Below are 26295 nucleotides of genomic sequence, written 5' to 3' on the forward strand. Positions count from 1 at the left end.
TTTTACATTCATTAACTTATTTGAATAGCCTAAAGCAGACATGGTAAGCAGCTGCTACAGTAAGGAAATGATGGTGTGGGTGCCCCTCGGGAGCCAAAAGGAATTTTTCCTAGGCATGTCTGGAGAGATAAACACAAGCCTATATAAATCAGTACTGATGTCTGAGATCCAATTCACTAGGAGGGCCAGCAAGGGGGAAATATAATGGTGTCTTTCTTGCTACACAAAGAAGTAACAATCAATATAAATGCATTACTAAATACTTTTCAACTTTCAGCTACTGTTTTTTCCAGCAGACAACACAAAAATAAATGTACATCTTTAAAAGTACAAAAGAAAACCAATGTAAAGTTGTATTCAACAGAAATATTTTCCCCATGCAAATGAAAGACAGACCCCATCTGGCTCATAATACAAAAACCACAGGAAGTGCCCATCTGCAGCTTCCATTAAGCTTATCTACTAAACATCATATGACAGAATGCAGGAAGAAAGGTCAGGGGCTACTGACAGCATGCCAAGCACCATGTTAGACTGGACCAAATTTCACCCCAAAACAATTTAAATGAGAATAAATTCTAGTCATTTATTAATGAATGAAAAATCTAAATGTTAAACAAAATCCTAAAGCCAATTTATGAGCTTGGTAACATATTTTAGACAGAATATGTTTCACATAGGCATAAAAGTTTGACTTTGAGTTGTTTTGGTGCCTTATGGCACAACACAAATAGGTTATTTATGAGCTTGGCAACATATTTTAGACAGAATATGTTTCACATAGGCATAACAATTTTTCACCTGGAGTTGTTTTAGTGCCTTATGGCAAAACACAAATAGGCTATTTATTGTGAGGCAATTGGGGTAAAATTCCCGGCCCATGCTGGTAGGATATGAACCAGCACTACAAGTGTCAGATGAGGATCACTGAGAAACAAAATTAGAAATAGACCAAATTCACTTAATATTACAACAGAAAAATAAAATACATGGTCACATCAAATTCCTTTTCTTGAGCAAATGATCATAGAGCTTGAGAAAGTGCTTGAAACTTTTAAATCAATGGCACAATGACTTCCCCTTTGCTGACCCCTTTACACAAATCTAATTAACAATGCTACTGCAGAAGTTTAAATAAGCAGATCTTTGTGATTGCAGATGCTGACATTTGAAAGCATTAACTTTCAGTACACCAATTTCAGAAGGGGAGTACATAATTACACAAAAAACCCTCCCCCTTGTATTGAATGCCATGTGTTCAATGTCCTTGTTTTCTAGAAAACAAAACTAACCCAAACCTGGGGGGGGGGGGGGGAAGCTCTATCTTTGATGTGTATGCCAAGTGATGTTATAAGCAAACAGCAAGCAACAAAGATCCAGATCAGCTTTAGCATAATGAGCCTGCTGACCAGGGTCAATGTTGTTTGCTCTACTGATTACTCCTAAAAAACTGCACAGACCCAAATCCGTCAGTGCATTATGCAAGGGCAGATCTGGGTCTGTGCAGTTTGCAGTTGGACTCGCCTTCTAAAGTGGGTATATACAGTACTTTTTAGAAAGAAAAAAAGGGCAATGAAAAACATTTTAAAGTTAATCAAGGCTTCTTTCATTAAAATTAAACTCCAGTGAAAAAAATAAACCAGAGCTGATTATTCAATCAAACTTCAAATCTGTTTCCCTACTACCAGACAATGTATATAATTTTTTTAAAGTTAAAATTGTAAAGCTGATAATTTTTGGTATCTAAATTGAGATCTTTCAAATAGTTTCCTCCCCTGAAGGAATTAAATCAAAAATAGACCCCAAAAAAATCCAAAAACTCTGAAGCATTTTCAGTTAATCATGCCAAGACACCCCTCCCCCTTATCCTTGAAATGGCTCTACAAATGCCTCACGTTAATTTGTCCTTTTTAAAAAAATTGTTTCCTAAATTATAACTTTCTAAAATGACATTATACTCATCTACCATATTTTGTTGGAACAAATTCATATTTACTATTCTTTTGATAGGAAATATTTTATGCTGTTTTTTTTCTTCCCTATTTCAAAAAGGTTGAAGTCTTAGAAATATATCTTTTCATGTAGTCAATCCAGTTATGTGATGCCTATAAATAGCACACCAGTAATATAAATTTCTTACAGCATGTTTCCCCAAAAATTTTTTATTCAGATTTTAAAATATAAAAGGCATAGAGAAAGTTAATGCTTTGAAATTGTAGCCCAAGTATATAAAGGGCTAAAATAACACATTACATTAGAAAATTCAAATAAAATATTACACCTACCTAATTCATTAACCTCCTGACTATGCAATTGTGTCACCTATCATGGCTTTACATATTTGCTATCAAGAATGAAATGGAGTGTATTGGTGGTGCTGTCTAAAAAAATCATATTTTTAACAAAAGAATACTTCAGATATGGATTATCTCATTAAAGAAAATAAATCACAGCATGAAGAAATGCCAACATAATGAAAAGTATCAATATAAGAAAAACAAGAGTAATGATAATAAAACAAAAAGCTATTTCAAATCGAAAATGCACAAGTTTCCTCATCAGTTAATACTGGATAAACATACTTGCCACAGAAACATTTGAAGGCTTTCAGACAATTATATATTTCTGGCAACAGTGAAACCAAGATCACGCAACTCAATATGCACCCATAAACATTTGCTAGATGGTGTGAAAAAGGGACAAAAAAAATACACGACTATTACTGTTTGGAAAAACGAAGAAAAAAAATGAGCTGGTTGTATGGCTTTTCATACAACAATGCATTACAACAAAAACATACAAATGATGAACAGGCATTTCTTAATACTGCACAAAAAGATGAATAATGAAAGGACTTAGCGTCAAGTGTGTGCTACCACATAAAAATGGTAAACGTCCATGCACCTCAATTTTTCTTCCCTCAACCACAGTGCCGTTCAATTTCTCTCGTGCTCGGTCTGCATCAGCGCTATTTTGGAAAGTTACGAAACCAAATCCCTGCATGCATGAGGAAAATAAGGATCATGCATTAAAATTACGTGCAAACAACGTTTTCATAGAATATCAATTCCATCATGTTATCATTATGGTATCCATGCTTTTCAATACAGTAAACATAATACAGTACATACTGTGTCTCAATACAAAGTGTTCATAACTGTAAATCATCAAAAGAAACGAAGTTGCTCTGCTTCCAAAACCCTCATTTATCTTTCTTACCTAACCATAATTTTCAAATGGTATTAAGCATGATTACGGAAAGGCTTTGATGTTCAGTAAGCACCGAAAATGAGATTGTGTCCTAAAGACGAAAGGTGAAATAAATGAAATGTCAAGAATGGATTTTCATCACTAAGCACATCACAAACTGATGGCAAGAATAAAGGTTACTTTCCCTAATTTTTGCAAATGTATAGTACCACTTGCATAGCTTATGTACATACACCGAGTCACTTTTTTGCAGTTATAGGTGTACTTCAGGAGAATCTGATTATACATACCTTTAAATGGCATTTATTCACTTTATTTCACTCCCTATCAAAATTTCAATGATGATTATTGTATAAAATCCTCAAGAAATGTTTAATGGCAAATTCAATGATAATGTACATCAACATTTTTAGATGCAGTCATCTAAGCACAGTGATCCCGTTTAAACCGGTTTCTGTCGTGCACTATCATGTAACAGAAAATGCCTGCTGTTGGGAAGATGTGTAACATAAACATAAAACGTGAAATTTATAAACAAAGCATGGGAAAACACCTACAGGAAAAGATGGCACATTCGTCCATTAAATTGGAGTTAATTATGTAACTTTGTATATATCTTGTGTACGGTATGTCATTTCTTATAATATTTTCCTCCATACATGTTAACACTACTGTCAATTTAGATTTATTTTAGTTAACTTCTACCTTATGCTAAATTATAATTTTGAAGATGTTACATGTAAAAGTAAAAAATAAAACATACAAAAAATGTTACTCCTCTATCCATTCATGGCTGACATTATATGCAAGTCAATTATGATCGAAAACTTTCATCTGGAAATTTTGTTATGACAAATATTGTGCAGATCACTAAAAAATCATGATTGAATAAGTTTTATTAGAACCATCTTTAAGATTAAATTTTCAAACAAAAATTGTTAACTTTATGTTAGTAATTGTACCTGTATGACTCGTGTGACTTTTACTATAAACAGTAACAAGGCAGTATAATAATTATGAAAATTTGTGAATGAAGTTTTCAAAATCGGGCAGAAATGTGCTCAGAGCTCAGTCAGGAAAACTTACAAGTACAGAGTCTTATCCTCTGCAGTATGAACTCTGCATCTTTAATACCCAGATAACAAAACATGGTGTCTCATATGCACCAGACCTGCTAAACCTAGCAAGACATTCACAGTAAGGCAGTCTATTTTTTTTTCTCTAAGCTGGACAATTTTTCAGTAAGGTTTAGCAAAATATGTACCGCTATTGTTAAGTTGGAAAATGTGCACTTAAAAAGTCGAGAAATGTCATATGGGACTGCTGCAGTACACATATGTTAAACTAAAAAAGTTTCTGAAGCACACTTAAAGCTTAATTATTACTTCCAGTAAAGTTTCACAAACTGCAGTTCCAAAGCTAAAAGAGCTCACTGGCTTCTTGCTATCTTTCAACTTGATGCAATCATTTTTTTCAGTTTCACGTTACAACAGCAATCACCTCTCCTGCTACAAGACACATAAAGAATCTGCGTATTCCATTTTATTCTTCTGTACCACTAAAACTTTTAAAAAGCTTATTATCTCTTTCATCTTGAAAATGTATAGCTTGTTGAATGCTATTTTTAGAAAATTCTCTAAGCAACAGGTTGTCTTGCAATGCAGACAAGCAGATGTCTTGCAAGAAAAAACGTGCAGCTTAAGGCATCTCAGGTACTCCTATAAAGTTAGTTTGGATCCCTGACCAACCCCACTGAATCTAAAATAAAACCTAGATCCAAAACAAACTTACAAGCCAGTATCCTAATTATACCACAACAATCATTTCCCATAATTTGTGCTTTTATTAAGGAAGTGTAGATTTTAGGGTTCCCACTGTACCTGACATTGCACAATCGTTACCCAAAACTATGCTGATGAAATTATTACATTCACTACTAAAATGTAATACATGTCTCTCCTATACTTGTAAAGGTTAGACAATGAACTATATATATTTCTTCTAGTTAACATCTCACAGGTACCATTGGCCAATTGATTTGGTTACTAAGATATTACTACGTTTGTGTAAAATTTATTTAAGCTTCTTTAGCATTGAAAAGCCAATGGTATTCCTGCACTACCTAGCCTAATGGTTCCAGAAAAATGTTTGGAAACTAGCTAGACCTCATCTGCTAGAGTATAGGAACCAGAGCAACTTGGATCGAATGACTTTCTTTGGGAGTTGCATGCCAGTGCCTACTGACGAACTTGAAGCGGCAATGCCTCCATGCCTCAGAGGAACACCACTGACAAAACACACAGACACAGTACAAACAAATAGAGACAGACATGGCTATTTTTATGGGAATAATTTATGATAGAGACAAGTAGCATAGTTCTAGAACAATTCTTGGATATTACAAAGAAAAGCACAATTCTAGAATATTTCTTGTATATCACAAAGAAAATTTGTGTTAGTTTCTGTGTACAATAGTTTATTGTCAGCATTATTTAGTATTTCTGATAGTAAAATTAATCTGGATTGAATTAAAGACTCAAAATTTATGCAACTTGGTCTGAATTTGCCAAAGAATTTTAAAGTAACTTTGGCCACCACCACTTACAAAATTGATATCAAAATTGCTAGCTGCATCACACAAGTCTCTGTATGCTATTCCATTTGTTTTAAGTTTCAAGTCTTATTTTCATTGCAAGCTGGAACAGGATTTCAATGAACAGCTTTAATGCTGAAAGGTAATTTTATTACTTGGCTTTTTCAAACCCATAACAAAGCAGCAGATTTGCATGATGCATCAAATAATTGTAAAATCCCAAATGCAATAAAACCTAGCATTTTGTAACAAAAAGTCCATTTGCAAAACAAATAAATTCAATCCAGATGCAAAAAATGAGAAGAGAAAGTCATATTGTTTCAAGCACTCATGGAGGTTTTGTTCATGGTTCCAACTTCAGTCTTAGCTACTGTATAGTCATTGATGGAAAGGACATTATATTTTATCACCATTAAAACATGTCCACTTTCATATTTTTTTGTACACGTGTAAAATGAATATGAAAATTATTAACTGCATTTAGAATTGGACTACTGTATTGTCTGCAATTCTTTTTTGCACATAATGTTGAATATAAATTTTTAAAAATTTGTTGCAGTAAATCTTTCAAAGAAACTTGTATTCCTATTAGCATCATGTAAATATATGTACTTTTAAATCATTAAAAAGTATGATCTGGAATTTATTCAAGTAAAATTATTGTTCACTTGTATAAACAAACAGTGGACAAAAATTTACAGAGACATTTATAGTATCTGTCAGTCAGTCAGTCAAAATTTTTTACAATTTAGTATGTTGTCAGATGCTGGCATTGTACATGCTGTGAGCAAAAACCATACAAATAACCTCCATGATGCCATCTAAACAAATATACTTTGCATTTTCCCATCAAATGAAAGGTTTATTCTGAATTTCTTGCATCAACCTGTCCAGACTTCTGTTGCAGACATCCCTGAGAAGAACCCATTAATTCCAGACTTGTCACTAATTACATCTATCAGCTACTGGATTAGGAAATACAATGCATCTTGAAACACAGAAAAGCATAAATAAATGGCCAAGTCTGGACTTATTAATAGGTAGTTATTGATTTAATCTGTACTACTTCCATTCTTGCCAAGGGGACAGGATATTGTCAGAACATAAAGCAATGTGTTCTTGTTCATGCCCAATCGACACTGCTAATCATTTCAGTGGTCAAAATTCCCACTAAACCTTTCATCTGGGATGCAAAAAACATTATTTTTATGTGTATTTAAAATTGTTGTTTGCAACTGCATATTAAAATACTATTCATGGTTGTAACTTCTCAATGGTAGTTCTATTATATTTTGTGAATTAAATAAATTTCTAATTAATACTTTACATTGCATGGGTGTCCCTGAGCAGGTATAAAGTCATAAAATGTTCAGAAAAAAATTAACATATACATGTTCAACTGAGCCAAAAATAAGCTACAAAGTTCATTCATTGTTTTTGAGCAACTGCAATAATTTAAACTTGGAAATGAAGATCAGTAACTTAGAATAATTTAAGATCACAATTTGAGAAGCAAGTTGCTAAATAATTCATGATCTGCTCAGGAATATGCAATCATAATTTGTTCTAAATTCACACCCATACAGCTATTCATTGAGACAAATGCAGAGTTTTTTTAGAGGCAAGTTGCTAAATAATTCATGATCTGCTCAGGAATATTACTTCTTTAATCAAATTCAATCATAATTTGTTCTGAATTCACACCCATAGGGCTAATCATAGAGACAAATAGAGTTTTGTTTCTCTACCATATTGTAATTTTGAAAAATATTCTATGAACTAAATTACCATGAACTCAAGCCAAGGAAAAGAAACTAGTTCTATGCAAAAGTTAATGCCCAGATTTATTAAAAAAACGAAAGTAATTTTAGCTTTCCATACATTAAAAGTTTATTAAATTTCACAATTATTAATGAACAAAATGTTTCTGTAAAGGTACGAGTTTTATCCATTCAAATCTAAAAAGCCAAAGCTAATTCTTCCTTCTACATCACTCTGCATAAGTCTCCTATGTGATCGATTAAAAAATAACACAAATAACTGTCTGTTTTTTCTTTTCTTTCTAAACTGAAATCCTTTTATGTCAATTGTAACAATCTGGAATGAAAATGACTGTACACACAAGTGCCTTCTATTTTTATTTTTCTGAAATCTTCTTGATAATTTCTACATATATTTCATATCTTGCCTCATGGCTGGGAGTGGGTCATGAACAATCTTTAGAATAATGGTAGTTTGGATAAGCAAGTCTTTGGAAATGGTTTTACTTTATGGTCTCTGCAAGTTAAAATAAGATTACATAAGGCTCAAATTTCCAATATTCTTCTTTTGATAAAACACAATTATTTTTATTTAGTCTAATAAAGTATCATAAAGTCATTTCCAATCAAATATAATGCAATCATCATGAAAGGATTATCTGGTGACTCCAAAGACAAAGAACAGTAGCACGGCAGAAAATCATTTATCGTACCACAAGGCCACAACGTTTGAGAGTGGGTGATGAACAATCTTTAGGAAAATTGGAGTTTGAACGAGGGTTTGATAAATGATGTTCTAATGTACCATATGGATCCTATGGTAAAATGCATGGACCCAGCTCTGCAGTTGTATAATGCACTGGAAGATCTGGGTCTATATGTAGCTAGGGCTAGTCTGAAGAACAAACAACATGTACCCTGATCTACCAGAACAATATGCAATGTCAGATCTGGGTCAATGCTGTTAGCAGTTTGATCTGAAGAACATACAAATGTGGTCCCTCATCATAAAGCACTTCAGTGTCGCACATTGCCTGATGCAAGATGGGTATGGCCAATTATCCAATTACAATGGTTGAATTGAATTTGTCAAAATAATGTATCCCAGAATAAGGTGACATCACCTGTATCATGGTACACTATAATGGCTCCCCTGAACAGCTTTATCATGAACGACCAGTGTACAATAGCAATTAAATTTCAGAAGACTCAAATTTCTTGTCTATATCATATCATTCCTCTTTATGCAAAATGATATTACTGAGGTCTGTATAAAATATTATGACTGATGTAATTTCATAATACTGATAATCTTGTTTTGAAAAATAATGTAAATTATTGTAAGCAACAACCTTTTTTGATCATACCAGCTGCAGTCAAAATAAAAACTTGAAAGTGAAGGTCAGATTTGTCCTTTTCAAATGTCCTTATCTTATGAAGTCCAAAAAAGCACTCGTGTTAGTTGCTCCCTCACTCAGCATTTTTAAAGAAAGTAAGCTCCAATAAAGGTGAAATTCAAAATATATCCAAGTAATTCTTTGCAAAAGGATGTGGGAGGATACAGTATTTCAATTAGGTCACTTAACGGATCAGTACCTTTATCAACTGGTGTCCTTGCTATAAAGGTGAAATATATATAATAAACTTTGGGAATTTATCATTTGTAGAGTCCCTTAAATAGTGAATACAACTAAACCAGCTTTTTGCTATACATTCTTGGAGAGCACGGCAGCAACATGAATTGAAACCAATCTACAGGAATGTAGGCTGCAACAATTACAGATGTGAATGGCTTAGTTTAGTTTACTGCTAGTGTGTGTGCATGTGATTTGAATTTTTAACATAGCTTTAATAATTTTTCAGTCATACTGCAACAATATCAGCAGTGTGGCAGTTTATAGTAATGTCTAGTACAAAGGCATTATGTTCCAACCAGTCACATTATTCTGACACCAGGCAGACCAGTCCTAACACAGACCTCTTAATGCTGAGTGCCTAGAAAGGCCGCTGCAAGCACTATTTTTACAAGTCTCTGGTATGACTTAACCGGGGTTTGAACCCACGACCAAGGCGGAGGCTCTAACCACTTAACCACTGGAGCAGTAGTTTACTGTTGGTAAAGGATGACAAAATTGGTAAACAAACTTGCACATGTGTGGCTGTCAGTGATACAGAATTTACCCAGTCCAACTGAATGATACATTTCCACATCTTCACTTAAGACTGTTTAAAAGGATTTTTCTGCCATTTTTGTTTTAAAAGTATGGATTATTTTTTATATCAAATATGGCATCTCAAGGAAAAAGCCCAAGTTAACAAGTATCTGTAGCACACATTACAGATCAGGCTGGTTGACAAACATGGCTGACATGTGATTTAATCTACATGTTACCTCCATCACAAAGCCATAAACAAAGAAACATCACTGCAAGATTTCAAGTCAACATACATTGCAGATACTACAAAAGTTATCCAAAGCACAGTAATCTTGCTGCATTATCTTTTTGTTTCTGAATGTGCAGGCATGCAAAGGTAGGAAACAGTATCAGATTATCCCAGAGATGTTTACATTAATTATCTTTATATTTAAGAAAGACCTATCTTACATAATGAATGCCATCATAATAAGCAGTATCAGATGTACAGCAAATAGAACAAACATAAGATGAATGAGGTCTGGCATGCAAACTACTGTATATACTCACATGTAAGTCTATGTATAAACTGCACAGACCGAGATCTGTTTTCGCACATGCCGGTAGTCCTGGGTCTGTGCAATTAACCAGTGGAACAAACAACATACCCTGATCTTCCAGTGCATTATGTTATGGCAGATTAGGATCTTTGCTGTTTGCAGTTTGGCTCTACTTATAAGCGAGTACAGGCAGTAAATGCAGTCACCTGTTCAGTAAGCCTAATGGGCTGAATGGGGAAAATGTCTAGTTTCTAATCATTTCAATAGTAACCTTTTGTTTATTGTTAACCTACATACTTTGAAATTTGGTAAATGCTTGAGCCTCATTAGAGATGCTCATTTTTGTTCTGTAACACACCAATACAAAACAGGACTGACCTCCAGATTTCCATAATTAGAAACCCTCTTCCACATATAATTGCTGTTCTGCAATTAATACTGGTTTAGGGTGCGAGGCAAGAAGAAAAAGAAAATCAATAACAATCAAAGTAAGCTATTGTCATGAATATTTAAGCTAAAATACACCAATTAACTTTTCATTCCCTCATGTCTCATGTGACCATTAGCACAATCACTTATGTGGAATTTTAATCCAAGTATACATAATTATGCATCCTAAGCTGGAATACTTGTACACAAACAGATTTTATAAGCATTACCTAATTCTATTAGCTGGTTGGAAATAGTTCATTCCTTTTGCTATCTTTATGAGAATGATTACAGAACTGACAATATGGTATTAAAAGGTGCTGAAAATTCCAGTGTATAAAAAATGTTTCAAATAGTTTTGACAGATCAGATGAAATGATCGTCTTTATGTTCATTCTGATCATATTTATAGGTCCATCCAAGCTGGTAATCAAGGTCCATCTAAGTAGGTAATCAAAGTAACTAATTGGTGTGTGTAGAAAAGCTGGTCAATTTTCTACTTTCTGCCAAGAAAAAAGACTTGCTATATGAAAATTTAAGCATCCAGTAGTAATCAAAAAGGTATTAAAAAAAGCTGTTGCTTACAAAGACAACCATCTTCTCTGAGCATTAAGTGTTATATATGTTATAAGCTCTTAAAAGCCTGTAGCATACATGCACCTACTCAGTGAAGATAATTAGACAGGATGTATTCATGTATTGATATAAATGTAAATTGAAAAGATCTCACCTTTGATCCTCTTTCATTAAATATAATCTCTACATCTAATATTGGACCAAAATGCTGAAGGGAAAAACAAGAAGAAATGAATAAGTTTCTTGCATATCCAAAACATGCTCATCAAATTAAGAAATAACCATGCAGTGGTTTGTTTTAGTTGATAATCACTGATTTGAATCATAGTTCATGTAACATAAAGTCGTGTTTCCTTATTTCCCATTCTGCACCATCTGTATGCAATTCATAAATCATGTGATGGCATTCTTCTCTGATATTTCGGTTAATTTTTACAACATGAAAAATAAAAATATTGGTTTAAATCTGGTTACCATACTTGAACTTTCAAAAAAGATAACGCTGGAAAATGGATGCATCTGTATCATCATCTATAAAGATTTAAAAGTAGGTCATGTCCAGTAAAAGAGGCTGTATGGCAACCCTAGTTTAACATCTACAGAAGTATTACTTTATTGTTAGAAGTATTACTAGTTTGTTGAGAGAATCAGAAGAATCTGTTGGCCAAACTTTGAGAAAAATGATACAGTTAAATATTGTAATGCTTCCATGGAACAGAATTTCTAGCCTCTGAACCAAGTTGTGATAAACTGAGCAAATTTGAAGATCTTTAACGCACAACTTTTATACTGAATACTGATGCTCTTGACAAAGTCATTTCCATTTCTGCAACCTGGAAAAATATGTGTATCATTATACCCATCTATTAATTTTGTCTAGACCGAGTCACTGGCTACAAGAATAATCAAGAAGAACAGGCCCTCAGGAGACTGCTCATGAAGATGTGCAAATGCAAATAATTGGCAGAAAACAACTTGTTTCCAAGTGGTAATAAATAATTAATTTCTTCCTGCGTCAATATTAATTAATAAATGTATTAAAACTCACTTTCAGAAAAATCAATGATGCAGATCAAAAAATTAAAATATCTATTACTTATCACCTATTAACTTGTCATGCTGTTGTCCACTAACATATTGGTATTGTGACACCAGTTATTTCCAAGCTTAATTACTTTGATGGATTGACAGTAATGAAGTTTGTAAAGTTTTGATTAGAAATTATACAAGGTGAAAATGAGGGCGTGTCTATTGACCCCAACCCCTTGTTAAAATGGGCCCACCTGATGCTCACCTGACTTCTTCCTAGCATCAAAATGCAAGAGCAGTTCATCAGGAAATCGGGTCAGCAGGATATTTTTTGCTGACATTATTCCTACAATGTTGACTCAGTATGTTATAAAAATAATTCCCAATTTGTGTATTGTACAAGTTACCTCCCTGTCCAACAAGGGATTGCTAATTAGTTTACTATCCAGCATATATTGAGCACAATTATGAGTTTAAATTGATCGTAAACCCGGTTGCTACCATGGTGCCCATATGCAAGGCAACTGACTCAAACTGTCTTGGCACACTATAACCTATTTGTATTCCCGTGATGCTTTCTATCAAATCTGATTCATTCATGTTTAGTAGTTTTTCCAAGTTTTAGTATGGTAGCCCAAGCTGACTGGATCAATGTAACTTTTCATACATTTGAAAGCTCTTCATGCCAGGATGCTTTTGGGGGCTGGGTGGGTCAAATTTGGTCAAATTTTGCTAAGTGTTGTTTGACAAGTTGTTTAAAGGTGTTACTATTCTAACAACACTGACCATAATGGAAGGTGGATCAGCATCATTTTGTGCAGATTCAAAAGTACGTTATGCAAAAATAACCTCAATTGGCCATACCCCCCCCAACCTAAAAAAAATGCTCAAGTACTGATGGCAAATACAATAAAAACTGCCCGATGTTTAACTTTTTAACTAACAAAGACATAATAAAAAGAACCTACCCCTAAGAGATTCCTAAGGTCTGCTTCTCTGAACCTAAAGGGTATGTTGGATACATGTAACCGTTTGGGTCCTGAAGATCCGGGGGGTATTGACCCTGTTGGGGACTGTTGTGGTCCCTGCACTTCACCCTCCAAATCTGTTTGCTGCAGAAAACAAATATCTGACCTGGTTATGTTAGTCCTTTGCTATATCTAATTTAAAATAATTCTAAGTGTAGGTACACGGTGACAAGAATGCTGTTCTAAACATTTAAAATGCATCATGAAAATCCAGTCAATATAAATTCTAAGATGGTACTTGTTTTTATAAGTGTATCAAATTTTAACTCGTTAAACTTTGCAGCTTAAGTTATTTAAAAAAAATTGTTTAACGATTCTGATATCAACCAGGTTACTTGCTAACAATGTTCCACATGTTCCAAATTGATGAGTAAAAGTAATACCAGTTTTCAATAATATCCAAAATGCATATGAAAGTACTACAAATCATACTATAGTTCATTTGGTTTCAAGCATTCTTCCCCATTATGGTAATTTACTATATACAGAATAGGTAACCATCTTGTATATCTCTTAAATGTCAATTAGCAAGAAAAGAATTAAGTGTGTGGTGATAGAACATTATTACATAATACAAGCATGAACATGTAAGCATAAAAGCTTGAACATATAACAACTAATAGTACAAATAAAAGAACAGTTAGTAGTAACCAGGGATTACCTATGTATAATGACCATAAACGTCTTAACATTTCAATGGGCACATGCGTTTTACAAAAAAGTGTGTGAAAAAATGTGGCCTAAGCACATAACTTTGATGAAAACTGGTATGTAACTTCAAATTAATTTTATATAGAAGAAAAACCTGCTTACTGATGAATTCAAGTCATAAATGAACAAACTCAAGTAAATTAGAACCACAGCTGCTTTACAGATGGCCTGGTCATGTTAATTACGCTTTACAGTTATTATTTTCTATTAATTACTGTCATATGATACTGACCTGTGAAAACTGAACCCCTGATGTGTACAAGGAATTGATTATGACTATTTATAAAAGTCAGTAAAAATCTAACGGCCTGGAGCCCTGGACATGCTAAAATCTGGATTTTGACAATATAAACTTCGCAAGATACTTGTCCGCAAGCAAGTCACAAACACACATTAAATAATTTTAAAAACTGAATGAGAGGTAATGTTCAGATCATGCTTGATGATCTGTAAGTTTATTACTCCACAAACTCGTGACAGTATATACTGCTGCATCTTTTATTTAGTAATTATTTTGCATGGTACACCATGTCTGCTACTTCCATCTCCTAGTCAATGTCAAGGTCAATCTCATATTTTCTCGCACATCTGTAAGAATGTTAACGCCAGAGGCAAAATATTTCCTATCAGTAAAATTTTAATTTTAATACTTGTAGTCATACATGAGATGCAAACTTTCATATTCTAAGATAGCCATAGGCAATGAGTGTGTCATCCTTTAATGTGCAAAATATTTTAAAAAGAAACCCCCCCCCCCCGCCGCTATTTTTTGTAAACTAAATATATCACAATTTCAAGAATGCATCCCATATTTGATTAATTTCCTTGTCAGAATTTTGGGCATGCAAAAGATCTACAAGGCAATCTAGTTTCCAATCATCTTTTCCATTCCAATGAGTCTGTGTGTGTGATTTGATTTGGATTTTTAATGTAGCTTTAACAACTTGTCAGTCATATCGCTATGATGTCTGTATGCTGCTTTGATGTCTAGCACTGGGGAATCATGCTGCAGACATGTAGCTTCATGACCCACACAGTCACATTATCCCGACACAAAGGCTGATCAGTCCTAACACTAACCTCATAATGAGCCTAGTGAGGCAGCAGTTAGTACCATTTTTATAAGTCTTTGGTATGACTCAGCTGGGGTTCAAACCCCACCAGACCCGCCAACTCTTACGGATTTGCCGCAAGTGTTACAAAGATTACCCTTAAAATACTGATATAGGCATACAAGCAAAAACTATGGAAATATGATAGTTGCCAAAAAAATCTGGATAATAGGTTCATCTGTGTTTGATATGGATACGGGTTTCACATCTGGATTAGTGAAATAAGTCAGGGAACCAGATTAACTTTACATCAGCACCCCAGATGCTTTAAACTGCACCTATTTGTTCATGCAAAGCATCTGCATGATCAAACTGTTGATTAAATTTTTTTAAAATGGCATCCAGAAAGCGATGCATGTTTCAGATGAAAGGGAAAATAAGCTTCTAAAATAGTGTTAATAATTAACACAGAAGAATAAAAAAGAGTATTCAGATTCTTGTGAATAAAAGCTGGAAAGGAAACAATTACGTTTATCGGACATCATGTGCCAATTTGAGATATGATTGCCGTTGTCATGTGAAATTTCCAAGAATTACATCAAGTTGAGAAATAGCAACAAGCCAATGAGTTGCATAGGGTTTGGTTGTTGTAGCATTTAATGCCATTTTTTCAGCACAGGATAGGCTATACATGGTGGCCAGTATAAGTGGTGGAGGAAGAACCCTGGAAAACCCCAGGAAAAGAACCACTGACCTGCGAGAAGCTACTGGCAAGTCTTCTCACAGACCCATGCTAGCAAAGCCTGAGACTCAAACCCACATAGACCCAGGTGAGATGTCAGTGATCCGTAATGGTGAGCGCTTTATACCACTCAACCACTCGGGGCCCCTGCATAGGGTTTGGAACTAAAATCTGTGCAACTGTACTAGTGGTAAATAAAGTCTATGTGTTCAGTTAAACATAATGTTTATTGTCGAACTTTTAATTACGTTTTCCAGCTCTACAATAGCAGTTATTATTACTGAAAACTGGTCAATCTTAGAAAAAAAATCAACTGCCTTACTCAGACGGACTCGTCAGGGTTGGCAGGTCTGACCCGCAACCTCCCCCATTTAACCACTTAGACCACAAAAGCAGTCCCCATGCTGACTTGTAAAAAATTATCTAGCTCCAATTTATATATTCCAATTTTTTGAAACTTTGTGATATAGTTTACAGAAACTGGAATAACATAAAACGTTACTGTAAATTAAGGAGAAAAAAACCACCCGTAATATATCTAAAAGACATGCAAAATAGTTAAAAGTGGCCTTGTTTTTTTAAATGATTGTGTACTTCTGGTTTATATAACTGAATGTAAAATGTTTAATTTTAAAACAAAAAGCCCAAAGATCAACAGTCTACATATATCAACTTTATGTATTATGGACAATACAACAAAATTAGTAGACCTGTTGTGTTAATAGGGAGAATGCTTTCTACCTTATGGTTAGAAACTAATTTGCAAATCTGATGAAATCATGCAGGGAAAGGTTCAATAAAACCCACTAACAAGGTTATTTTTTAAGATCAATAAATTATGTCTGCTTAATATTTGTATTAGTAAAAACAAGTTTATCAATATCATTAGTAGTAAAACTGCAGTTGGATTAAATTTAGTCACCCCAAATCAGACATAAAAAACTGTCCTTAATATCAAAGCAGCCCATCTGATAAACTGACTGGATAACCTCCAAGAAATCATTTCCACTGTCACTGTCAATGTCAAAGTCAAGGTCACCCCTACCTTATGTACACATGGTATAGTGAGCTTTCTAAACCTTGCCCTATAAACTTCCTTGTGGTACATGTATATTTCAAGCTCTTTCAAGGCTACCTGGTGTTGTATTACACCGATATTCCAATATGAAATAATGTAAAGTTATTTTTCCCAAACATTTTGGACAACATGGGTTGTCTTGATTTTATAATACAAGTACTGACCATGAACTTACGGAGACTATTGTGACAAAGATATGGTTCTGGTTTTAGTAATGAGGATAGATTTGCCATCAACTGAATAAGTGCTAAAGTCTGCAACAGTCTTTGTCAAATGCTGCCTCTGAAGCATTAATTTGAAGTTTATTTGATACTGTCAATCTGAAATTCATCAAAATGGCACCGAGTCTCTATTTGAGGTGTTACTTTCTTCAATTGACCATTAAATAATGAGGGACAAGTGTTATGCAAGCTCACATAATTTTTAAGGTGGGGTTTGTGAAATTTTAATAAAACTAGTATTTTAATGGTTGTTAAGTTTTAGGTCTAATTTTGGGAGTCTGCAAACAATCCTCTTATTTCTGGACAAGTATAAAAATTCTTTCATAGTTGGTGTGTTTCGAGCATATTTACAGGGTGCAAATTTTTGTTGGTATTAATGGCTTTCTTTTCACTTTGCTGGTATTCTGGGGGTAGAAAAATGTTGGGCTTCTGACGAGCCTATGTAGCACCAAAATACAAGTATCCACCCCACCCCTGGAAAGCTGCATATGTAGACACTTGACTGTTGTATAAGGGTGATGCAGTGGTTGCAAAACAAAAATTTTGTTTCATCATAACACAGACATAAATCATGAAATATTACTCACTGTCTTGTCTCTATATATCATATAGTCAGATATACCCTGCAAAGTACAAGAAGTGTGATAAATTAAGCTGATAAATTAAGCTGATTTAAAGGAAGTTTCCCCATTAGTGATTGTAAGATAAGCATTAACTGAAGGTAAACAAACAATATCCTTAACCTGCCATTTCCTCTAAATCCAGATCAATCTGGTACAAAAGGATTAACCGTAGCAAATGCTTTTACAGATGTTTCCTAACGCAGTTGGTTGATTAAAAAAAAATAACTTTCTAGGTGCAGTAACTTTCTGTTACGTCATAATGGACTTTAAATCAAATGTGATGAACCAAAAGTAAAAAAAAAAAAAAATTTAAAGAAAATATTATCCTGAAATCAGTTTTACAATGCACCGACCTTAATCAGAAAAGAGGCTGTCATACTATGTTCTAACTATCCAGCACTGTAAGAGATATAAACTGGAGAAGACATCGAAACAAATTAAACAAGCATGCACAAAAATACAAGTTGGTCTTCATTTATACAAGCTATTCAACCTATGATTGGAAAACGTGAAATTGCAGATGTGTATGTGAATACAAGCTTAATGCTGAACATAAAATCCCCAAAATGATGTACTGAACAAATCTATATAAATCTGAAAATAGGCAGAAATAAAATACATAGCAATGCCAATACTTTTCTAAACTAATGCTGTAGTGTTGTAAATTATGTCAACTTGTATTGAAGTGCACACAATGATATATCATTCTGGCTAAGCTTTCATGAAACATTTGAAACTGATCATTTTCTCCATTCAAAATGATTTTCCAGTCAATTAAATATTGCCAAAGTGGTAGACAGGCAAAGCTTACTGTTAAAACTTAAAATAATTGACCATTACAGCACATAAATTCCTGCGCAACAGCCCTGGAATGTTCAAAATTAGCTATGCAACCAAGATTTTGTGATCCTTGCGTGGAATTTTAACAATGAAAAATAAATCTAGAGTTTCTTCCCCATTTCAAGAAAATCTCCATTTTCAGGCAAAATGGATGCTGGAGGATTTGCCCAGCCATACACAAGTCTACTGCAATGCTAAATTGATTTTCAATACTAGGCTAGTGGTAATAGAAGTCACAAAATTTTGCCCATAAAAAAAAAAAGATATTGACATGTTTGATCAGCTAATATACTAGCCAAGGACAGCACTAACAAGTTTTCTGTTCTGGAATGGGCTTCTAATTCAACTTTAGTCATCATCCCCTTTTATCTAGTCTTTCCACTTTGTCTCTGACAAAAGTTTTCACTATATTGCCTAATCATCTCTTCATGTTCATTACATTCTATTGTTTACATCAAGAAGCTCTGAGTTATGTACCAGTCTATCATACTATTGTTGAAGTAATTTTCTCTATATCCGTCTTCACTTTAAGGAAACATTCCAAAACTGTATTGCGGAAATTTGCTATTTCTAAAAATTTCTTAATAACAATTCAAAAGGTAGAATTTTTAATAAAACTTTACAATTTCTCCAACTCTGGAATAGTTGTTATCTTGATCATATTCCAAAGCTGATCCTGGCATGCAAAAACAACATAGGCTTAAATGACAGGTGGTCTTCTGGAACAGTGGTCTTTTCAACCTGGTTTTACTGTATAACAGGTCTTGAAAATCTGATTTAAGCCTGTAGTCAATACTGAAATGAGCATGAAAGCTAGGCCTAATATTCTATATACATACATTCTACATGGTTCCTTCTGCCACCACCATGTGCGCATGAAGAACAGCCATCACCACAAACCATGCTAAGGAAAATAAGAATAAAAACGTACGTTTAGGCTCCGTGTCCTTACCGTCTGCTGCTCGATGCCATTTGGCGTGACTGCAGTTACAGTGGTAGTAAAAGGAGGTTGATCAGCTTTAAACTGAGCAGCAGCCTCTGCTGGTACAGATGGACCTTGTGATACAACAACATGTTGATATTCTTCCAGTCCTGGTGTCTGGGCATACTGATAGGTTGGGGTCATCTGATTCTGTACCATGTGCTGGAAAAGATGGAATAGTGTTGTATATCCAAATTCTTTTTTTAATGCAATCTCTAACATGTTCCAAGTTCAATGATGAGTCATTTAATTCCTTAAATGGATAAAAGAATTACACTGCGTAGGCGAGAAAGATATTTACTGAAGTTTATTTTTAAAAAAGTCTCCATTTTGTAATGGACTGAAGAAAAAAAATATGCTAAAAATCTTATTTTAAAGCATAAATATACGAAGGTTTATTCGGTTTCCAGATTTTTTGCATTTGTCACAACTCTTCAGAGTTTGTATAATCCTTGGCAATCATAAAAGCCTTGTATTGTAGCTTCACTTTATTTCAGCCAATATACCATATTCATGGTATGAACTGCACAATTCTTCCACTTCAAAGGCCACAAAATATCAACATCAGAGCAGCTGGGAGTACTATGTTATTAGGACAAGTTCTCTCAATGCGCAAAATTTAATTTAGATAAATCCACTCTACTTTGGATTGAAAAGACAAAGTTACTGTGAAACATTTAGCAGTCCAACATACCCACATTAATAAAGCTGCCAGCAACCCAGACTAAAATGTTCTCAATGAAGGAAGAACACACACACACACCTATCCCTTGCATCTCTTGTGATATATGCAAACATTTCTCAGACATTTATTTAGTAAATTCTGAATAATGTGGCTGCTAAATAGGATAAATGGCACATATAGGGTATTCCTAAAATGTCAATTCAATTTTCTGAAAGGCCAGCATTGTGAGGGTGAGTACTTTGACATTTGGAACTGTACATGCATAATGAACTTAACCAAATGAAGGATGTACACAGCTTGATGTGGAATGTCCCTTAAATAAAATGGTCAATTTCCATTATGATGATTATCTTTTATTTTCTTTTTAAGCAAACACTTCACAGTCTACAACAAAAAATAATTTGAAAATTTCGATTTTACTGAATTGTGCCAACATTTTTTGTCAAAATTGATGTCATGGTCACAATGAATTTAAGAATTGTGTAAATTATCTAAATTTCTTTTTGGCCTGGAAATTTAATCAGGTTAATAACTACATATTAATTACAAAGATGTCACCAAATTTTATTTCTATACGTTAAATCAGAGCCTTCCATGAGAGCTCAAGCTGGAAGGTGAGTTGCCAAAGTAGGCAGTGGGGTTGGGGGACCTCCCCCAATGCAGATCCAGGGGTTTCATCATGTTCCACCCAGTCATATTATCCAGACAACAGGTGGACCACTCCTAACACCAACCTCATGATGCCGAGTGTCATGTGAGGCAGCTGCTAGTACCATTTGGTATTACTGCCATGGTTTGTACCCATGACCTCCTGCATCCGAGACTGACACCCTAACCACTTAGGACCCCAGAGCAGTCTTATTTTAGCTGCTGAGCATCAAAACAATCTCTGGTTTTCCTGAGCAGCAAGATATTCAAATTAGCCAGTGTGGAGGCAATACCGGATGTAAGATCAGCACCATTTTCATTCAGTAGAAACTAGACACCATTAGCAAACTTTTGTGAAACTATCTTTATATGACCATGCATTCAGGACAATTAGATACATGAACTTTAATATAAGGTGCTGTACTTTTTGCCTTTGTGAAACGTCACACACAGTGATGTCAGTTTCTAAAAATAGTCTTTCGGACAAGGTGAACTGGTGTAATGGCATTCAGTGTTCTTTTCCGTGATATTGTTCGTATTATTGTTCTTACTGAAAACCATGTACCAGACGTTTAATTTGTACATCTGAATACAGATGTGCATTCCAATATTTTGTTAGTGGTGCTTAAGCCTGCAGACTGTATAAATCATATAATCAAATTTGATTAATCTTTCTAGAACCTGCAATACACAAACTGCTTGTATTTCATCACCGATAGATACACCATGAATATTTTGAGATGAAAATTCCAAGGGAAATGCCATCCCCAGCCCCACCCCATTAAATAAAGCTGATGAAGTATTCTTATATTTGATTCATGTTTTAACATACATAGAAGTATGTATGTAGGAAAGTGACCATTTCTTATATTTTATTTAGCACACAAAATTACACTCTGCTTAGTTTTTTGATATTATGCATATAAAATCTATCAACGTTTAATATGTATTCCATAAGCTTAAAAGCAATGTATCAATGTTTTCTTGGGTGGTGGAGGTGGTGTTGTATTATGCATTAGTGATTTTATTAACCTTTTCTGATTCTGACGTGTTAATCAGTAACAACGTTAGACAAGAAGAGAGAAAATTTATGTTTATTTCAATGTCCGTTTTACAAACAAATCCTAATTTTGAACGATAGTTTAGAACATATAAGAATGGATTATGTTCATTACAGTTATGTTGTTGAAGGGAACAGTACTGTTTGATTACATTTATACTATGTGAATAATACATTTCCTTAATTAAAGGATATATACAATTACATTTTCCATGAGAACTGCCAGCCCACCCACCCCCATTAAATAATGTCAATGAAGTATTCTTATATGTGATTCACGTTTTAAATAGAGGGATGTACATAGTAAGTGACCATTTCTTACATTTTGTTTAGTGCATAAAACTAAACTCTGCTTATTTGATGTGAGATGCTTGTATAATCTAGAAATGTTGCACAGATATTCCATATATTTAAAAACAACGCATCAATGTGTGTTTTGGGGTATTATCTGTTTGTTTGTTTGTTTTGTTGGTATTATGCGTTAGTGATTTTATTAACCTTTTCTGATTCTGATGTGTTAATCTGTAACAAAGTTAAGAAAAGAAGAGAGTACATTTATTTTAACTGTTTTACAAACAAATCGTAATTTTGAATGACAGTTTAGAACAAATAAGAATGCATTATGTTCGTCAGAGTTATGGTGTAGAAAAGAGCAGGACTGGTTGATTATATTTATAATACGTGGCTAATAGATTTCCTTAATTAAAAGATATATACAATTAAATTTTGTCAGGAGTTTTAATTTTCTGCATGTATTCATGGAAACAACAACACAAAAACTGCTGTCCTTAATGACAGCAGCCAACCTTAAAATAATACATATTTTAAACACAAACACTAACTAAAAAGAAAACAAAGAAGATATAAATAAATATTATTGGTTTTAACACATTCATTTGGGACACATACATACATACATACATACATACCGCTCAGGTGGCCTTGTGGTTAGAGTGTCTGTCTCGGATGTGGGAGGTCGTGGGTTCGATCCCCAGCCGAGTCATACAAAAGACTTAAAAAATGGTATTAACAGGTGCTCAGCATTAAGAGGTTAGTGCTAGGACTGGTCGGCCCCAGTGTCAGGATAATGTGACAGGGCTGGACATCATGCTATATGTCTGCGGCATGATGCCCCAGTGCTAAGCATCACTATAAACTGCCACACTGCAGACATCATAGTGATATGACTGAATTCACACACACACACACACACAAACACAGACATACATACACACAAATACATATATAATATGCACATAGGAGAGTTTTACTAAACGAAGATTGGAAAACAATATAAACGGATGACAAAGAAATGAAATGTACAAAATTACTACTGTACACGCTCACATATTATAGTTTAATATATGAAAACATTACATAATGAGGGAAGTAAAAAAAAAAATAATAAAAATTTGCATATATGTCGTGATTTACTACGTGTTACTAAGCATCTCTCGGTGCTTTGTCTGAAAACAGTATGGCGGCAGCCGGGCACAATGATGTTATGGTCTATTTTTAGCGCAAAGTAGATTTAAGTACAAGCGCCATTCATCGTGGTTGTCAGATCTGAGGTCAGATCAGCACTACATTCATTCAGGAGAAACTAGATATAGTGGTCTGTCAACACCAGATTCCAATTAGAAAGAGTAGCAATAACATGGTCATGTGCTGAGTGCTGCATTACTCTCATTTTCTTCTTTTAAAGTTTGTAAAATGTTTTTGATTTGTCCTTTTTTTCTGATCTGATATGCTTTGAAGTTTGTAAAAGATCCATCTGCTCTAACATTTTCCATCATATAACATCCACAACTAATGCTGTAAAGTGCTTTGCTTAACATTTGGCACCATTTTCTTTAAAAGTATAGACTGGTCTGCTAACTAACTAGCTTATCAATACAACAAATCTGTGAGGCAAAGTTCCTCCTTGATGATACCTGTCAGTTCTAGTCAATATGGGTCATTTTACAGTTGCTTTAAAGAGCAAAGTGGGAAGAACTTATGCTCTATTCATATGCAGCAGTAAACTGATTAAAAATATTGTCAAATTTATGAGTGGAATTAGCACATTAACCCCTAGCAACTAGTTAATGTGGCAGGAGGTAGTAGCTTACTGTTGAGCTCTGTAGCCTCATGGTCATGCAAGATACACTCAAGTGGTTAGTATTATAGAAAGGTAGACAGATGTAGCTCTACAATGATACCAAATAATCTGGAATATCTAGTTGCACTACAAAATACAGATGGAAAAACCTCATTTTTGGACTTGATTTTTTTTCTACCAAAAATTTGCCCCTGGTCGGGATCCACTTTTGTGTCCGGATTTTAGACTTTTTGGTCTCAGTTCTAAGGCAAACTGGTATGAACTGCAGACAGACAGACAGAAGAACCTTTGCAAAAAGTAGGATAAGATGGGCATCTTGAATAAAAGAGTGGTCTCAATACAAAAATAATGGCTCCGTTTAGCAAAAAAAAAAAACTCCCAACTTTTACCCTTCTGCTCAAGCACGAGCCAAATAGCCTATGATTTGGGATTTGGTATTTTCAAATCTATTCAGAAATAGCTTTCAAAATGTGTTTCCTACTCGAATTTTGGGCAAAAATGACAAAAATCTACAGGGGTTAATGGGTTAAAGAGTTGATAATAAAAATGACGAAACATCTTTTTATGGCTTTATTTTTCTATCAAGTAAAAAACCATAATCCATGTACCAGTGTAAAACATAATTTGGTAATAAAAAAATAGCTTACTGGTATTGCCAAAAGCATAATGGTTGTTGGCATGTATGCAGTAACAAGATTTTCAAGAAAGCTGCCATGGTGAATACACTGGCAGTCAGCTTGGTATGATTTTCATTTACCCACAACAGTATCAGCTAGATATCTCACAAGTTTTCTGGTGAAGAACAAACGTTGAACTGAATTTCCATTAAGGTGGAGTTGCAATAATATTTTCACAATGTAAACTGGTGACCATATTAGATAACAGATCAGTATAAATTTTATTTATACCAACTAGACACTATATGAGTGTGTGTTTTGGATTTTTAATGTAGCTTTAACAATTTTTCATTCATATTGCTATGATATCTGCAGTGTGGCAGTTAATAGTGATGTCTAGCACTGGAACATTATACCACTACATGCAGCATGATGAATCACCCATTCACATTATCCTGACACCAGGCAGACCAGTCCTAACACTAGCCTCTTAATGCTGAGCACCAAGTGAGGGAACTGCTAATACTATTTATATGTCTTTGGTATGACGTGGACGGGGTTTGGACCCGCAAACTCCTGCATCCAAGGTGGATGCTCATACCACTAGGCCATCAGAGCTGCCGACATAATATGAAATTTTCTGATGTAAACCTCAAGCTGATATTACTTTCCATTACTCCAGAGAATCAATAGCAAGATTTTCAAGATGGCTGCTGTGGTGACCATTTCTGGATTTCATTTAGGACCTACCAGAAAAAGTCTTTTAGTGAAAAATGCTAATGTGACCTTCCATTCAGGAGTTGCAGCAATAGCAAGATTTCAAGACACTCACTGTAGTGGCCATATTAAATGTCTCAAACCATTTTCATTTAGGAACTAGACATCGTAAGTCATGTTCTGGTGAAAACACTGTGTTGACATAGCTTTTTGTTCAGAAGGCAAATCAGTAAGATTTTCAAAAATACTGCCATACTGTATGTCAATGCAGCAACATGCCTATACTGATATGGCCATCCAGCAAAAACTACACAAAAAAAATATTTTTCAAACATGAAAAAATGTTTAAAAATGCCATGATTATAACAGTTTGTAAATGTCATGGCTCCAAGTTAAGCATTTTTGTGCTCTCAAACTAAAACAGATTTGAATCAGCTGTATGCAGAAACATATGTAGATGCACAGCAGCAAAAAATAACTTTCTGATACTCATGCGGGCATACAAAGCATGAAAAACAAAACACAAGACTTGACTGCAAGAAAAATACGAACACCATGCTTCACAGATACAATATGTTAGTGACTACAAAAAATTCTAAAACTGTTTTTAAGGTAACCAGTGCAAGCAATAACAAATGAGAAAACAGTCCATTGCACGCTTCATATTTTTCTTAGGTATCTGATAGTTCTTGTGACAAGACAAGTTTTGAAGATTCAGTGGAACCCAGTTTCACTTGCTAATAGTCAAATGATGTGTGGAGCTTTTCAGCATACATGTACTGCTTGCTGCTTCTCTTATAACCTGGATGTGGTCATGGATCCTGTTTGTGACTTGAACAATTTCACCCATGTTTAGTTCTTGGTTAATGAGGACCAACTGTAATATGATTTCGCACAC

General features: G+C 34.3%; 1 protein-coding gene across 24 annotated transcripts in view; it reads right to left on the reverse strand.

Moving 5' to 3' along the window:
* Nucleotides 1–26295, reverse strand: part of LOC149802647 (RNA binding protein fox-1 homolog 2-like) — a 141556-nt gene that overhangs the window by 20293 nt on the left and 94968 nt on the right. For 19 of the 24 annotated variants that reach the window (XM_089951968.1, XM_089951967.1, XM_089951966.1 and 16 more), the window contains 5 exons: nt 19519–19731; nt 17712–17747; nt 13261–13404; nt 11418–11471; nt 2905–2997 (listed from right to left, as the gene is read on the reverse strand). In XM_089951968.1, coding sequence (XP_089808094.1) covers nt 2905–2997; nt 11418–11471; nt 13261–13404; nt 17712–17747; nt 19519–19731 — 540 coding nt within the window. Of the gene's footprint in view, nt 1–2904; nt 2998–11417; nt 11472–13260; nt 13405–17711; nt 17748–19518; nt 19732–20263; nt 20364–26295 lie in introns of those variants that run through there. The other 5 variants (XM_089951973.1, XM_089951969.1, XM_089951981.1 and 2 more) reach the window with 4 other exon arrangements.

Source organism: Sinohyriopsis cumingii, chromosome 3 (assembly GCF_028554795.1).
Source record: "Sinohyriopsis cumingii isolate HCF-2022 chromosome 3, ASM2855479v2, whole genome shotgun sequence".
NCBI classification, from domain to species: Eukaryota; Metazoa; Mollusca; class Bivalvia; order Unionida; family Unionidae; genus Sinohyriopsis; species Sinohyriopsis cumingii.